At 35.7% G+C, this 17,224-nt stretch overlaps 4 protein-coding genes across 4 annotated transcripts; 2 read left to right on the top strand and 2 right to left on the bottom strand.

Moving 5' to 3' along the window:
- The first annotated feature begins 463 nt into the window (after positions 1 to 463).
- Positions 464 to 1,601, top strand: LOC145016048 (uncharacterized). The gene is made up of 3 exons (XM_078974482.1): positions 464 to 540; positions 797 to 1,071; positions 1,234 to 1,601. Exons 1-3 carry the CDS (start codon positions 464 to 466, stop codon positions 1,599 to 1,601), a joined length of 720 nt encoding a protein of 239 aa, XP_078830608.1.
- A 4,040-nt stretch (positions 1,602 to 5,641) lies between these two features.
- LOC145018646 (uncharacterized) lies at positions 5,642 to 8,078 on the bottom strand. Its single transcript, XM_078976519.1, has 3 exons — positions 7,370 to 8,078; positions 7,185 to 7,270; positions 5,642 to 7,080 (listed from the first exon to the last, which is right to left on the bottom strand). The coding sequence occupies exons 1-3, from the start codon at positions 7,509 to 7,511 to the stop codon at positions 5,770 to 5,772; spliced, it is 1,539 nt and encodes a 512-aa protein (XP_078832645.1). The 5' UTR covers positions 7,512 to 8,078; the 3' UTR covers positions 5,642 to 5,769.
- LOC145016047 (uncharacterized) lies at positions 7,941 to 10,064 on the top strand. The gene is made up of 2 exons (XM_078974481.1): positions 7,941 to 8,014; positions 9,323 to 10,064. The coding sequence occupies exons 1-2, from the start codon at positions 7,941 to 7,943 to the stop codon at positions 10,062 to 10,064; spliced, it is 816 nt and encodes a 271-aa protein (XP_078830607.1).
- A 5,669-nt stretch (positions 10,065 to 15,733) lies between these two features.
- Positions 15,734 to 16,806, bottom strand: LOC145016046 (uncharacterized). The gene is made up of 2 exons (XM_078974480.1): positions 16,748 to 16,806; positions 15,734 to 16,445 (listed from the first exon to the last, which is right to left on the bottom strand). Exons 1-2 carry the CDS (start codon positions 16,804 to 16,806, stop codon positions 15,734 to 15,736), a joined length of 771 nt encoding a protein of 256 aa, XP_078830606.1.
- Positions 16,807 to 17,224: the final 418 nt, after the last annotated feature.

The following is a 17,224-nucleotide window of genomic DNA, read 5'->3' as shown; positions in this document are numbered from 1 at the left end:
ATTTATGAATCACCTTGGAAGATGAATCACTACAAATAGATATACTTGACTCTTCGTTCAAAGCAAGTTTAAATAATGTTGATTAAGATGAGTAGGTATGGGTAATGCCCAAATGTGTTGTTCTAACGTGGAACCCAAAGAACGCAATTAACACAGCTTGAACACTGCCCCCCCCCACCCACCCACCCACCCAATTCGTGTTTTCCGACGTTACGTCGTGTGACGTTACTGTGGAAATGGGAGGCAATGGAGGGTTTGGGCTTGGATTTACTATTAAACTGTCATATTTAGACTGTTGTTAAACGGTCACAATCAAAAAATAAAAATAAAAAAAAAATCATTTTAACTCTATTATAAATACAAAATTAATCCTTTCTATTTCTTTTACTTTCACACTTCTCTCAATTTCACTTTCATTTCTTCTTTCCATTTCACATATAATTTCAATAAATCGAAACCAAAAATGAATCTTTTTGATTTGGCCCATCCGTTCACCGACGATAACGATGAAGATGATATCTTCATGAGTATGATGTACCAGTATTAGACAGGCATGCTACTACAGCCAGATCCAACTCTACTACTCACACAACATACGACGTTAACGATTATTTTGCAGATAATTGTCTCTACCAGCCAAACGATTTCAAAAGAATGTTTCATTTGTAAAAAATGTGTTTGAAAAGATAGTCAACACCTTCGAAAAAATGTATCGTTTCTTTCTAGTTTTTTAATTTATAAATGTTGCTTTTAGATAAAATAAATACAATTTTTTAACTGTTAAATATATATTTAGGTATGAGTTTTTCCAAATGAGATATGATGCTAGAGGTAAACGAGGATTTACAAAGTTGCAGAAATGTGTTGCTGCAATTAAGCTTATGGTCATAGGGGAGTCACCTAATTTTGTTGACGATTATATGAGAATGTCTGAGAGAGCCGCACGAGAAAGTTTGTATAGATTGGCAAGAGGTGTTGTCGAAACCTTCGGTGACAAATACTTGCGCAAACCTTCATTTCATGATATGCGACAACTATATGCAGCACATGAAGAAAGACATGGTTTTTCGGGTATGCTTGGAAGCATTGATTGCACACACTAGAACCGGAGAAATTGTCCCGTGGCGTGGAAAGGCTAGTATGAAAGCAGTCATCATGGAGCATCTTCGTTGGTATTAGAGATTGTTGCTTCCCAAGATTTATGGATTTTGCATGCTTATTTTGGGGTTACAGGTTCCAACAACGATGTCAACGTTCTCGATCAGTTGCCAATATTCGAGGATCTTTTGTTAGAAAAGACACCAGATGCTTATTTCATAGTGAATGCAAATAAATATAAGTTTGGGTATTACCTTACAGATGGAATATATCCACCATATTCCACATTTATGAAGGCATTTGGACACCTAGTAGACCTAAGAGACAAATTTTTCACGAAACGACAAGAAGGAGCATGTAAGGACGTTGAACGTGCTTTTGGAGTTTTGAAATCAAAATGGCACATAGTTGATCATGTGGCACGAACTTATGAGTCAGATACTATACGAGGTATCATGTATGCATGTATCATAATGCATAACATGATGGTCGAAGATAAATGACGCAATATTGCAGTCAAAACACATAAACCCTAAGTTCATTACTTTTTTACACAATATATTGGGTTTGCTGGCAACTCGAAGACAATTAAATAATTTGTTTTATAAGATAAGTGATAACCCTATAATAAATATATAGTTGCACATTCTACATGAACATGACGGATCCAACGATGTTAGGAGTGGGGGCATATGACCCAACAGATTTTTTCCAAAGCAACTTTTTCTTATTATAACGTTAAACTGAAATATAAAACTCTTACAGGAGCTCCCCAATGCTTTGGATAACTTTTGATTGGTATTACCTAATTTAAGTGATATAGAAGCTTTGCTGATATTAATGGCTGGAAAAGAAGCATAGTCACTAGAATTGTAGGAGATTGAATGTAGTACACTTGGGCCAAAGTCTATATGGTCATTTATATGAAGCCTAATTGATCATTTATATCAAGCCCACTGGACATTAGGAAAAAAAAAAACATTTGATTATTATTCTTATTATTGTGTTTAGTTTACAAGTTTATATTGGCATTAAAATTAATCAGTTTATTTGAATATTTATATATCTCAAAATAAAGTTTAGTCTTGAATAATTTGGTTTAAAAGTTTTGTCAAAATTATATTTTAGAAGGCTTTATCAGCTACAATAAATCGTCCATGTCAATTTGGTAAGTGATCAAACATATCATTTAGGATAAAAGCTACAATAAATCGTCCATGTCAATTTGGTAAGTGATCAAACATATCATTTAGGATAAAATATAAGTTAGTGAGGTGTGATCCAATGAATTTTACCAGACTCGATTGTTTTTACTATTTGACTCGATTGTTTTTACTATTTGACCGACTCAATACCCCAATAAAAAAATTCCTAGATCTGTCACTTACATGTAGGGATGGACACAAACTTTAAGTTAAAGGGGCACATGCCCCCTATGCCATTTCAATTACCTTATATTTTGTATCACAAAAATAGGCATAGATAATTTGTTATTATGCGTACCTTAAACCCAACTTACCCAAATACTCAAAAATCTTAAAAGTAAATTTGTTATTAGGTGGAAACCTATTTTATATAACATGTCATACTTATATTTAAATAACACAAATAACACGTCTTAATTTTTAAGGCTATAGGGAGTGGCATCGCCACCCCTCTCACAAAAAGAGTTACCAAGCAATGTTAAACCATTCCCTTAAGACTCGCTAGTTATGGGTCGTTAGGGACTCAGCGAGAAGAGAGAGAACGATTATTGGGTTGTTAATTGGTTGTTTACCTTTTGATTACAAAACTATTGGTTGTTTTTTTTTTCTTTTTCAAAATAAAACCTATTTAAAATCAAACACTACCACTCTACATTTTTTGTGCTATAAATGTTAAGTATACGTGTCATAACAAGAACTAAAAAATCTTAGGTGTCAATATGCTAGGAGTGTTACCACTCCTTCCGGCTTAAGCATTAAACTTTAAACTTAAAATTGAAGTGTAAAAGAATGAGATTTATTAAAAGGTCATAAAACGTGGCTTGATAAATAGTTTTTTTTAATATATTACAATCATGTAATTTTTTGAAAACAAGAAAATTATGTTAAATCTATACCATTAAACGTAATTAATGAATTGTGAGATTGAATGTAACTTTGTGAATTTCTTAGGGAACACAATAAACATTTGAATTTGAAAATTAGGGTACCCGGTATTTTCAAAGATGAAAAGCAAGTTTTTTTGGAAACGGCAAATATATTAAAAAGAGAGATCACACACCTATCAAGTAACTAGATGAGGGACCAAAATACAAAGTACATAAGAGTTCAAGTAATTACAAGTCAGTAAAAGTAGAGACTAACCACTTATCCCATTTACATATTACATTCGTACCCCTGTGCTTTAGCCAATAAAAAATCATAGACTTAATACATTCAGTCCCCTGTGTTATAGAAATGCCCTCCAGTTGAAATAACTGTTTGTTTCTAAACTTCCACAAATTCCAAAGCAATCTGTAATAGATGATTAGAAGCATTTATCTTCTCTTTGGACAGTTTCCCCATGTACCAGCAAACTAAAGAAGATCACCAATATTCATTATTGAGACCATATCAAGTTTTACTCCACACCAGGGCATGATGTTGTCCCTGATCATGGAAGCGAACGGACAATCAAGCAGAACATGATCTACACATTCAGGTCGTCCAATACATGAAGTGCATTGCAATGAGTTGACCTGAGTATGCCTATTCTCCAAAGCCATAGATGTTGGAATTCTACCTTGTACATCCCTCCAAATAAAGCATAACACCTTGATTGGGACCACCTTACTCCATTTAATTAGTGAACTGCCAGGAAAGCTGCCATGATGTTTATCAATAATTTGTCTAAGTGAGCTAACCGTGTACCTACCATCAGTTGTATACTTACAGCTCCAGTGGTCTGAACCTCGACTCAGACGAATATCTGATATGTCACTTGACAGAGCTCTGACAGCAGATTCAAAGCCAAGATAACGAGTTTTGAGACTTCCAATTCCAAGCATGATTTGAACCTGAAATTCTGTCAGATACAGTACATCTTTTTCGGGATTCTAGTTCAAATAAGGAAGGATGTTTTGCTTTTAAGTTCCCTGTACCCACCCATGAATCATACCAAAATAGAGTTTTGTTTCCTGATTTAATCTCCACTTTGAAAATGTCGTGAACATCCAATCCATGCTTTAACAATTCTTTTTTAATTCCTCCAATAGTGTTCCATACCCCACTATTCTTTTGTCTAGATATGTATTCGAAGGGTTTATTTGCTAAGTTGCGAAATCCATGGATTACACGAGCCCAAAGAGAATGACTTTCATTTTTTAGCCTCCACCACCATTCCACAAGCAACCTAATGTTTAGTGCTTGTATGGAACCTACTCCTAATCCTCCGTCACTTTTTGCCGTCAGGACCTTCTCCCACCTTACCCAGTGTATTTTCTTCCTATCATCACATCCACCCCATAGGAAAGCTCGTCTGATTTTCTCCAACTCTTCTATTACACCTCCTGGAGCTTTGAATAAAGATAAGTAGTAGGTAGGCAGATTACCAAGTACCGACTTTATTAAGGTTAGTTTCCCTCCAAACGAAAGGGTTTTAGCCTTCCATATAGAGAGTTTGGAGTGAATTTTTTTTACTATGGCATTCCAATTTTTTTTCAAGTTCATATTGGCACCAATTGGAACTCCAAGGTAGTCGAATGGAAGAACACCCGCCTGACACCCCAATAAAGTTGCCCAATTTATGGTTTCTTGCGAGGTGGCACCTTATACCGAATACCTTTGATTTATGAAAATTAACTTTGAGACTTGATGAAAGATGGAAGCACCTTAGTATGCGCACACGGTTCTTGAGATTAGCTCTAGACATTCACCAATGAACAACGCATCTTCTACGTAGAATAGGTGAGAAAGTGCTGGTCCATTGCCCGGGTTTTGGACCCCTTTAAAAATCCCTTTATCACAGGCAGATCTGAGAGCTACATTTATACCCTCCATAGCGATAATGAATAAGTATGGCGAGAGAGGATCCCTTTGTCGCACCCCTTTGGATACTGAAAATTCTTTCGTTGGAGAGCCATTGATGAGGACCGATGCCCTAGATGAATTTAGGCAGCCCCGAATCCACAACCGCCATTTGTTTCCAAAACCCATATGTTCAAGAACCGAGTCTAGATATTGCTAATTCACTGAATCAAATGCTTTATCAAAATCCACCTTGAAGAGTAGAATTATTTTGCGTGATTTCTTTGCCCATGAACAAACCTCATTGATCATAAGTACCATTAAGTATACAACGCCCTTCCACATATGCCGATTGAACATTACCAATTATCCCTCCAATAATAAACTTCATTCAAGTGGAAAGTATCTTACTTATAATCTTACTTAAGCAACCAATTAGGCTTATAATCTTACTTAAGCAACCAATTAGGCTTATAAGACGGTATTCATTCAAAGATAGGGGGTCTTTAATTTTAATTTTAGGAGCAAGTGAAAACCAACTACATCATCATCCATAACCAAATAGTAAAAAACGATTCTCATTTATCCTAAATCAAATATAATATTTACAAGTACAATAAACTCCATCAAACAATAAAAGAACATTCTGAAAATTATCAGATTGAATGCGATTTCAAAAACCCTAACTACATTCACACAACAATTCTTCTAGAATTTCATCGAGAATCAAATCTTCCAAATCAAGTGCAACACACTCAGAATCCAACTGCAAATTCATCCAACCATCATCGCTTCCCAAATCCCTAGACACAATACAATCCAACGACTCACTCATATCCGGTTTCAACTCAACGAGTCGACTCACACGCTTCCAGACCTCATCAACAAGAACCGATCCAGATGGAGCGGGATGAATGTGGCATAAAGAAGACAACGATTTCGGATAGTATGTCAATGATCTTTCATACATTGTAACCAAAACATCATCAACCAATTCAAAGATGAGTAATCGATGAGATAATTCACTCAGTTCCTCTTCAAATTGGTCTGGATCATGGACATATTCAGACTCTATTTCTTGAAATAAAAAAGGATTTAATAGTTGATTTGATGAACACCATGTTTGTTCAAAACCATTCTTGATGAAACCTGATCTCTCTAGAATCCCCTTCACATAACTATAATCATCATCATCTTTGTATTGTTTTCTCTTTGATGACTTTTCAGTTTCCTTCTCAAGATTTTCTTCTGAGATGTGAAAATCCGACTGAATTTCTTCTTCTGAAAGATTGTCACTTTTATCAATCACATCTTCATTCAAACACTCACAATCTTGCATGGAATCTAATCCTAAAGGAAAAGAAACCGGATTCCTTGTAACAAAACTAAAATCTTGTGCATTTGAAAAGTTGTCACTTTTGTTTGTTAGCTTCAAGCTTCTAGAAGGTCGAAGAACACCTTCATTAGTGACATTAAAATCAAACAACCGAGCATATCTGTCTTCATTAAGGGAAGATGCTCTTTTGATATGAACACCATGATTGTTGAAATCGTTGTAATTTGATGAATCTGATTTCTTGGATTTTGATTTCTTGTAGAAGTCATTCAGCTTATCTTTAAGGGTTGTTGGCTTCAAATTTCTACCAGAAGGAAAAGAACCTGATTTGGTTAATTTTGGTTTTGTATCAGAAAGTTGGGAGGTTTCTTGTAAGATATTTGTAAATAACTCTTTATCAACTTCAAACATTTCTAAAATATCTCGAGAATCCTTATTCTTAACATTACTAGGATCTGATACAATATCTTGATTTTCAGGAAAGAAAATGATGGGGTGAATCCATTCATTGCTTTCTGAATGATGAACTGAATAAGTCCTTTGTAACCTTGGACTTGATACAGCTTCTTGATTTTGTTCTTCAGAAACTAAGGCTTTTATACGAGCTTTTAGTGACTTTTTTTGGGTTGAGCTTGTTTTTTTATTACTCTTATTCACCTAATAAATATCATCAAGGAACATGTATCATTCATTATGTTATTCTCTATTGAAACAAGAAACAAACACTTTTGTGTATAGATATTTAAGAACATATTACATACCAGTATATGACTTGTTTCTGGATCTAAAAGTTTTACAAATTCAAAAGGATCTTCGTTGTCTGATACCCTTGTGTATCTTCTGTTGGCTATAGAAAATAAGAAATAGAAGTACTTTCAATACAGATATAAACAAATGGTTGTGTTTCTGATAATTGTGAAGTAATCAAAAATTCAAAATTAAATACCTTTGTGGTTTGTATTATGGCGAATTATCTTCTTGACATTAGAGTGCCAATATTGGTGATGAAGAGCATGAAATATGCCAGATATGCATCCTGGATGATTATTATCAAACTGATCTTCATCTGTCCACAACACCTTTCCCATTTTGAACTGCTATGATGAAATTCAATGAACCAAACTTTTGAATTTTCAATATATCTTGAAATTTTAACAAGAAGCACAACAAACTTCCTTAAACAATTCTTTCTCGTGTGAAACAAGCAGAATCATGACACCAAGATAGATGAGGATAATAAAAAAAGGAGACCGAAGAATAGTTATATCAGACTGGAGGAGAACAGGGGAGAAAACGAACACCCGTAAGAGAGGAGAAAAAGGATAAAGCCGTATTCTTGATTCAGTCAAGCATTTATTCAAACACTTGGTGCGCAGATAATTATAATAAAGATAAAACGTATGATTTACTGTTGGGTAGTTGTTCAATAACTATCTAAAACGATGAAAGACTGTTGATTATACGTTGATAACAGTAGAAAGAAGTATGAGATACTTCGAGAGAGTCGTGTGTTTACTATGTCAAAAGATGACATGGAAATGGAATTGAAGAAGAAGAATAAGAAGCCGCCAAAAGGAGTTTGGGTTTACCCGTCAACCGCTCACACGGGAAACGAGGAACATTGACCGGAGAACGAATCACTTCCCGTAAAAGAATGCTCACGATTTTCAGTATTTAAATTATTTTTCATAATATGTAAATTACACATTTTAAATTAATGATTTTTTATTCCTTTAAAATAGTAGGTATTTTTAGCACTTGTAATATTGAAAGAATGAAAGTGATGTTCTCGTAATAATCCACTAAATAAAATCATACACTAAAGACAGCTTCCTATTTTTTGGTTATTATTATTATTATTATTATTTTAACCGGTAAATTAAAAGAAAGTCATGATATTTTATTTAGTTTGGGAGTTTAACCATAATAGTTTGTTTGTTTTTTTTTCCTTATCATAACCATTAAAATTTTCACAAAAACCAATCGTGTTAATATTTTATTATCTTATATCATGTTTAACAGTGAACAAAATTGCAAAAATAGTCATTACTCATTTTATTTAAGGTTAAAATGTTTGAAAAATTATAAATTTTGTCTTTTTTTTTTAATCAAATTTTATTGTTGTTTTTATCTCTCTTTCGTTAATTTTAACTGTTTGACCGTTAATTTTTTAAAATGATAATTTTATCTTCATGCACCATTTTTACAGTTTTGTTTTTTTTTTATCAAACTACAATAACTATTTATGCAAATCTTTTTTTTATTCAAATATTATATATTAATAACAATTATTTTTATTATATAATATTAATATATTAATAAATATTATTTTATTGGATTTTTAATTACTTTTAGTTAAATTATTTTAATTTTTTTATCGGATTTTTATTGGATTATTATATATTAATAAATAATATTTTATTTGATTATTAATTCTTTTTAGTTCATTTTTTAATTCCTCTTTTTATCAAATTTTTTATTGAATTAATATATACTAATAAAAATTATTTTATTAGATTATTAATTTTTTTAGTTAACTTTTTTTAAAAAAAATTATTTTTTGTTGGAGTAATAATTTTTTATTGGATGACTATGTATTAAAAAAATAATATTTTTAATATATACTATTTTTGTTCTAACAAATATTATATTATTTGATTATTAATTTCTTTTAGTTAATTTTTTAATTTCTTTTTTTAGATTAATTATTTTTTTATTGGACTATTACTTTTAATTTATTATTTTTTTCATATAATAAATATTATTTTATTGGAATGTGATGCAGGTCCTAGTGTTGAGGATCGGACTATTGCATTCCTAAAGGCCAATGATCGGACTCTTGCGTTCCTAAAGGCCCTAGTGTTGTGGTTGATTTTGTCAAGACAAATATATTTGCTAGGTTTTGGACACCAAAAGCCATTGTTAGTGATCGGGGTACGCATTTCTGCAACCGCACCCTCGAAGCTGTCCTTAAGAAATACGGTGTCACACATCGGGTATCCACAGCATATCACCTGCAAACCAATGGACAGGCTGAAGCTTCAAACAGACAGATCAAGGGCATTATAGAGAAAACCATCAATCCGGTTAAGAAAGATTGGAGTATTCGTTTAGACGATGCGTTATGGGCTCACCGGACAACATACAACACTTCTATCGATATGTCACCATATCGAATAGTTTTTGGCAAACCTTGTCGATTACCGGTCGAATTGGAGCATCAAGCATATTGGGCTGTCAAGAATCTGAATATGAGCATGAATGAGGCTAGTAAGAAAAGAAGATTGGATAGTCAAGAGTTAGAAGAAATCAGGAATGATGCTTACGAGAACGAGGCAATCTATAAGGAAAAGACGAAAGCGTTCCACGATAAGATGATCTCGCGAAAGGTATTTACTACCAGTCAAAAGGTACTCTTATACCATTCTCGTTTCAAACTTATTTCTGGTAAATTGAGGTCTCGTTGGGTGGGGCTTTTTATTGTTACTAACGTGTTCGATCATGGTGCTATAGAAATTAAGAGTGAACAAACAGGAAAAATCTTTAAGGTGAATGGCCATCATCTCAAACCATTTTACGAAGGGTTCCAAGTCACAAATGAAGAAGTGGAGGTAGTCGAGGTCCCAACTTACCGCAACTAAGGGAACCAAGTAACAATATCGAGCCAACGACAGTAAAAACGGGCAGCTTGCCGGGAGGCAACCCGAGCATTTGTTTTGATTTTAATTATGCAACTTGTTTTTTAATTTCTGTGTTTTTAGTTTTTTAGGGTGCTTCTTTTTAATTGAATCGTGTTTTCAAAATAAAAAGGAACAGAGAGATTTTGTAAAAAGTTGAAAAATAAGGTTTTGGTGGAACCTGCGACTGCAAGTCCAGTCCTTGCGATCGCAGGTTATACAGATTAGAGTCGCAGCTCGCCATCGAAGTTTTTTTGGGAAGTTTTTCACATGAATAACAAACCTGCGATCGCAGGTATCAGTTTTATAGCCTGTTTTTGCACATTTTTAAAAATCGATTCGAACACTATTTACCAAACTTGTGATCGCAGGTCCAGTCCTTGCGATTGCAAGTATCATTTTTATTGAGTTTTTGACCGTTACAAACATCGAGAAACGTGCCAACGACTATATTTGACCAACCTGCGATCGCAGGTCCTCCCCTTGCGGTCGCAGGTTTCGATTTCCCTATAAATAATGATCGTAGGCCTCATTTGTTACCACCACATTTCAAAAACACTCTCTGAAATCCTCTATTTTTCGAGTTCTTTCACCACAAACACCCAAATCGTTCGTTTTTCGTCCAAATCAAGAAAAAAAAGATCTATGTTCCGTTACTCATCCGTAGGCCACGAAAGGTAGAAACGTTTGCTCAGGATGCAATTTAGAAGAGATTCATCTGAACGGAATTTCAAAAATCAAAAAAAAAATCAGCACGAAAAATTTACCGTTGCTCAGCGCACAGTCAGGTATTTTCGTTCTGACACTGAATTTATGTTTTTGTTAATATATTCGTGCGGTCGTTTGGGAGTAGTTAGAAATACTTATTTTCATATTATTATTATTTTTACCTGGAAATTGTGCCTACCTTGTCCCAATCCACCTTGAAAAATGCCCCTTCGACCATCTCGTTCACGCAGACAGGTTGACGCTCCACAGTCGTCATACACAGTCCAGGTGGACAATGTGTTAGTATAACGTCTTCGATTTTCGTCCTTGAGAGGTTCCTATAAAGAAAGATTATATGCAAACGATGTGGCTGAGGCTCGAGTTGGACTCGATTCCCTTAAACAGATTCGCCGTCTGTTCCCAGGGTACAACAACCTAAACAATATTGTGTACTGCCGGAGATAATCACTTGCCTGAAAAGATCGCCGGAAGCAGGTATGCAAAGAAGGAAGAAGAAGAAGAGTAAATTCATTCGTATGTCTGAATGAGAAGGCAATGGTCTTCTTTTATAGTCGAATTGTGAAACGGAAACAAATCACTAATTGATTGAGTGTTTAATGACAATAAATGTCATTAATTAAGCAATTAATGCACCCGTTTCAGAATTCAAAAAATAGGGACCAAAACTGTCAAGTTTAGCAAAAACAAGGGTAGCGCGCGCCCGAGTTTTCGTGTCCGCAGGTCGCGCCCATGCATGAGTTCAGTGTTTTTGGTCTACAGAACCAAGATTTGCACCACCCCCCCTGCGTGCGGGTAGGAATTGTAGCATAACCATAGACACAAGTTTGTAAGCCTTTCATGCAATGAAGCTTATAAACCTTGTTGAGTTTGGTCTCTCTACCAATGTGGGACTTATTCCCACATTCCTCTCTTTTGCTAAACTTATTCTCAAATACCCATCTTTGAGTATCGATATCTCATTCACTTATACTCTATTTTGGACATATAATATATCGTTTCGAAGTCCTCATGGAGGAGAACACAAACCCACTTAGAGTTCGTTATATGTACAACATATGTATATATTTATATATGTCCAAAGTTAGTAAAAAATATAAATATTTTTACTAAATTTCCAACAATCCCCCACATGAATGGAGATCGATCTCTGCACATCCAATTTCCAGACGAAATTTTCAACAGTTGAATCCTGCATAGGATAGGTATGTATTACCCTTTGAACCTTCCCTTAAGAAGTTACACTTAATCTCCTAGCAGTTAGTAGATCTCGATGTCTTTGAACTAAGCTGCCATTTATGTAGACGACAACGTAAATCTCACAGGACTCTCCCTGACAAGGTCATATCCTCATAGACGTGTTCGTTTTGGTCATGAACACTAACCTGGTTCTGCAAGAGCTTTAGGAATTTTTGCCCCTATAATTCCCTTCGAAGCGACCCCATTTCTCTCTCACATAGGTGATTCCAAGAATCATTAAAAACCATATGTTTAGCCTAATTTGGTCACAACATAAAGGAATGGACTAGGATGAAAAGTTAACTTCCCCCACAGTGACCTACCCCACTCATACAATTAGGTTATCCTTTTGAACCCAGATCTTGGGATCTCCAGTCTTCTGGGTAAGGTTTCCTTCGTATGAATTTATTCATTCATGGGATTTAGTCCCATTCCTCTTGACGACTTATAAACTACATCTCTACTCAAGCCTTTTGTAAGCGGATCCGCAATGTTATCCTTTGATTTCACCCAGTCAATCGTGATAACTCCCGTAGAGATTAGTTGTCGTATCGTTTTATGTCTACGTCTAATGTGCCTTGATTTCCCATTATACATTGTACTTTGAGCTCTACCAATTGCTGATTGGTTATCACAATGTATACTTATGGCCGTTACCGGCTTAGGCCATTCGGGAATGTCCTCTACAAATTGACGTAGCCACTCCGCCTCTTCAGCACAAATATCTAAGGCGATAAATTCAGATTCCATCGTAGATCTAGATATAACTGTTTGCTTGGATGATTTCCATACTACAGCAGCACCTCCAAGTGTAAACACATATCCACTTGTAGATCTGGAATCTTTTATGTCAGATATCCAATTTGCATCCGTGTATCCTTCAATAACTGCTGGATCTCTTCCGTAATGCAGTCCATATTCCCGTGTGTATCTCACATACCTCAGCAACCTAGTAATACTCTTCTAGTGTTCAGAAGTGGGTTTACTAGTGTATCTACTTAGTCTACTCACAGCATATCCTAAGTCAGGTCTGGTACAACTCATTAGATACATCATACTGCCAATAATTCTTGAATATTCCACTTGATTAACACTATCACCTCTATTTTTATGTAGATGTTGACTAGTGTCAATTGGAGTTCTAGCTATGTTAGTATCTCCCTTAGCAAATTTTTCAAGAATTTTATCCACATAGTGTGTTTGATTCAAAATCAAACCACTTTGGGTTCTTGTGATCTTCACTCCAAGAATCACATCTGCTAAACCCATATCTTTCGTGTCGAACCTGGATTTCAACATATCCTTTGTGGATCTTATTATCTTGTCATCACTACCAATGATAAGCATATCATCAACATACAAACACAATATGACATATCCATGAGTGGTGTTTTTCACATAGATACACTTATCACACTCATTGATTCTAAAGCCACTTTCCATCATGACTTGATCAAGTTTTTGATGCCAATGTTTAGGAGCTTGTTTTAATCCATATAGAGACTTAACAAGTTTACAAACCTTGTTCTCTTGTCCTGAGGCAATGAACCCCTCAGGTTGCTCCATATAAATTTCTTCTTCCAACTCCCCATTTAGGAAAGCTGTTTTCACATCCATTTGATGAACTTGCAAGTTTCTGATAGCTGCAATGGCAAGAACTAATCTAATGGATGTTATCCGCGTTACCGGCGAATAGGTATCAAAGTACTCTAGACCTTCCTTTTGTCTATAACCTTTGATTACTAGTCTTGCCTTGTATTTATCAATACTACCATCAGGTCTCATCTTTCTCTTAAAGATCCAACGGTAACCTAGTGGCTTGCTACCTGGAGGTAGATCTACTAGTTCCCATGTATGATTTTGTAAGATAGACTCTACCTCGTTTTTGATGGCTTCTTTCCATTGAGGTCCCTCAGAAGAAGTTACCACCTCTTGGTAGGTTTTAGGTTCACTTTCCACCACATAGGTGAAAAAATCATCACCATATGATTTTTCAACTCTAGCCCTCTTACTTCTTCTGGGTTCTATCTCTTCCTCTTCGGATTAAGCTTGTTCTTCCTCTCGAACAACTTCGTTATTTGGTAAAGATGGGCTTTCAACTTCCTTGTTCAAACAAGGAAACACATCTTCAAAGAATGAAGCATTCCTTGATTCCATTATGGTATTCTTATGTATTTCAGGATTCTTAGAATCATGCACAAGGAACCGATAGACACTACTACTTTGTGCATACCCAATGAATACACAATCCACTGTTTTAGGCCGTAACTTTTGTACCTTAGGTGGTGGCACTACCACTTTAGCTAGGCACCCCCACACTCGTAAGTACTTATACGATGGCTTTCTACCCATCCAAAGTTCATACGGTGTTTCATTCTTTTCTTTGTGAGGTATCTTATTTAAAAGATAGTTAGCTGACAAAATAGCTTCCCCCCACATTGACTGGTTTACACCTGAACTAATTATCATGGCATTGACCATTTCTTTCAAGGTACGGTTCTTTCTTTCAGCAATTCCATTGGATTGAGGTGAATAGGGTGATGTGAATTCATGACGAATTCCATTTTTAGCACAAAAATCAGCATAGGGAGAAACATATTCCCCACCCCTATCACTTCTAACCATTTTAATTCTCTTGTTGAGTTGATTCTCAACTTCATTTTTGTACAAGACAAACTTGTCTATTGCTTCATCTTTACTCTTAAGTAAATATATGTAGCAATATTTTGTGCTATCATCGATGAATGTAATGAAGTATTTGTTCCCACCTTGAGTAGGAATTGACTTTAGATCACACACATCAGTGTGAATTAAATCAAGAGGTTCGGTGTTTCTTTTGATTGTTTGGAAAGACAATCTAGTTTGTTTAGCTTCAACACATGTGGGGCATTTGTGATTTGAGTCAATATTAAGTTTTGGTATGTATTCTAGTTTAATTAATCACTTAATTGAATTGTAATTTACATGTCCTAAGTGACCATGCCAAACATTTGAACACTCAAGCAAATAAGCAGAACTAGAACTTTCATTATTCATTTTGTTTGTCACCATTACATTCAATTTGAACATGCCATTCAAGGCATATCCTTTTCCCACAAACATACCATTTTTGGACAAAACAAACTTGTCCGACTCAAACACTAGCTTAAAACCAAATTGGTTCAACAAACCACCCGACACTAGATTCTTACGAAGTTCAGGAACATACAAGACATCCCTAAGCTTCACTTCTTTCCCCGAAGTCATTTTTAGAATGACATCACCAACACCTTTGATATCCGCGGTAGCAGCATTTCCCATGTAGAGCTTTTCACCATCTTCAAGTTCTTTGTAAGTGTTGAAAACACTTTTGTCATGACACACATGACGAGTATCTCCCGTGTCAATCCACTACTCCTTTGAATTTGTATTCATAAGATTCACTTCAGAAACCATAGCCGTGAGATCAGTTATCATGGCCACCAACTCCATGTTATCATTCACCATGTTTGCTTGACGGTTTTCCCTCTTAGGTTGAGGGCACTCCGAAGCCTTGTGACCCGGTTGGCCACAATTGTAGCACTTGAACTTCTTCTTGAAAGTTCCTGCCTTGGGGCCTAGGTTTTTGCCCTTTGCTTTCCCTTTGTGAGGTCCCTTTCCTTTGCTTTTGGAAGTTTGACCAACTTCCACTATATGAACTTAGAAGATTCAACTTCACTGCCTTTCTTTAAGGCCATTCTATTGTCTTCTTCAATGCGAAGACGCACCACCAGTTCCTCCACAGACATCTCCTTTCGCTTATGCTTAAGGTAATTTTTGAAGTCTATCCAACCAGGAGGAAGCTTTTCAACCATTGATGCAACTTGGAATGATTCATTAAGATCCATCCCTTCTGCATTGTTATCATGTATGATGACCTGAAGGTCTTGGACTTGACTCATAACAGATTTCGAGTCAACCATTTTGTATTCTAAGAACTTAGCAACAACATGCTTCTTAGTTCCAGCATCTTCTGTCTTATACTTCCTTTCCAACGACTCCCATAGTTCCTTAGCAGTTACAACTTTACAATAAACATTGTAAAGTGCATCTGTTAGCCCATTCAACACATAGTTGCGGCACAAAAATTCTGAATGCTTCCATGCATCCATAGCAGTCACAGATTGAGCATCAGCCTGCCCCTCAGCAATTACAGGAGCAGTTTCTGTTAGGAACCGAGCCAGGTTCAAGGTGGTCAAGTAGAACAACATCTTCTGTTGCCACCTCTTGCAGTTCAAGCCAGAAAATTTTTCAGGTCTTTCAGCATGATTAGCCATGATGTTTGGAACTGGTGCATTTGGGTTCATAGCAGGGGTAGCACCAACAACAGGAGTTCCAGTACCAACGGGAGTTGCAGACATACTGAAAAAATTCGCAACGACAATCAAATATATTATTATAGGAAAAAAAATCGATAGAAACTCGATTTTAGAATAAAAGAACAGAAAAACGAGAGCTTTCAGAAGAAAGAATAAATTCTGTTTAAGACTGTTAGTATAACGTCTTCGATTTTCGTCCTTGAGAGGTTCCTGTAAAGAAAGATTAGATGCAAACGATGTGGCTGAGGCTCGAGTTGGACTCGATTCCCTTAAACAGATTCGCCGTCTGTTCCCAGGGTACAACAACCTAAACAGTATTGTGTACTGCCGGAGATAACCACTTGCCTGAAAAGATCGCCGGAAGCAGGTATGCAGAGAAGGAAGAAGAAGAAGAGTAAATTCATTCGTATGTCTGAATGAGAAGGCAATGGTCTTCTTTTATAGTCGAATTGTGAAACGAAAACAAATCACTAATTGATTGAGTGTTTAATGACAATAAATCTCATTAATTAAGCAATTATTGCACCCGTTACAGAATTCAAAAAATAGGGACCAAAACTGTCAAGTTTAGCAAAAACGAGGGTATCGCACGCCTGAGTTTTCGGAGTTGCATTCATGTTCGCAGGTCGCGCCCATGCATGAGTTCGGTGTGTTTTGTTCTAAGGAACCAAGATTTGCACCCCCCCCCCCTGCGCGCGGGTAGGAATTGTAGCATAACCATAGACACAAGTTTGTAAGCCTTCCATGCAATGAAGCTTATAAACCTTGTTGAGTTTGGTCTCTCTACCAATGTGGGACTTATTCCCACATTCCTCTCTTTTG

The sequence above is a fragment of the Lactuca saligna genome, chromosome 9 (assembly GCF_052625555.1).
Source record: "Lactuca saligna cultivar CGN05327 chromosome 9, ASM5262555v1, whole genome shotgun sequence".
NCBI classification, from domain to species: domain Eukaryota; kingdom Viridiplantae; phylum Streptophyta; class Magnoliopsida; order Asterales; family Asteraceae; genus Lactuca; species Lactuca saligna.
Note: the sequence above shows the minus strand (reverse complement) of the source record. Positions and strands in the feature narration are given on the sequence as shown.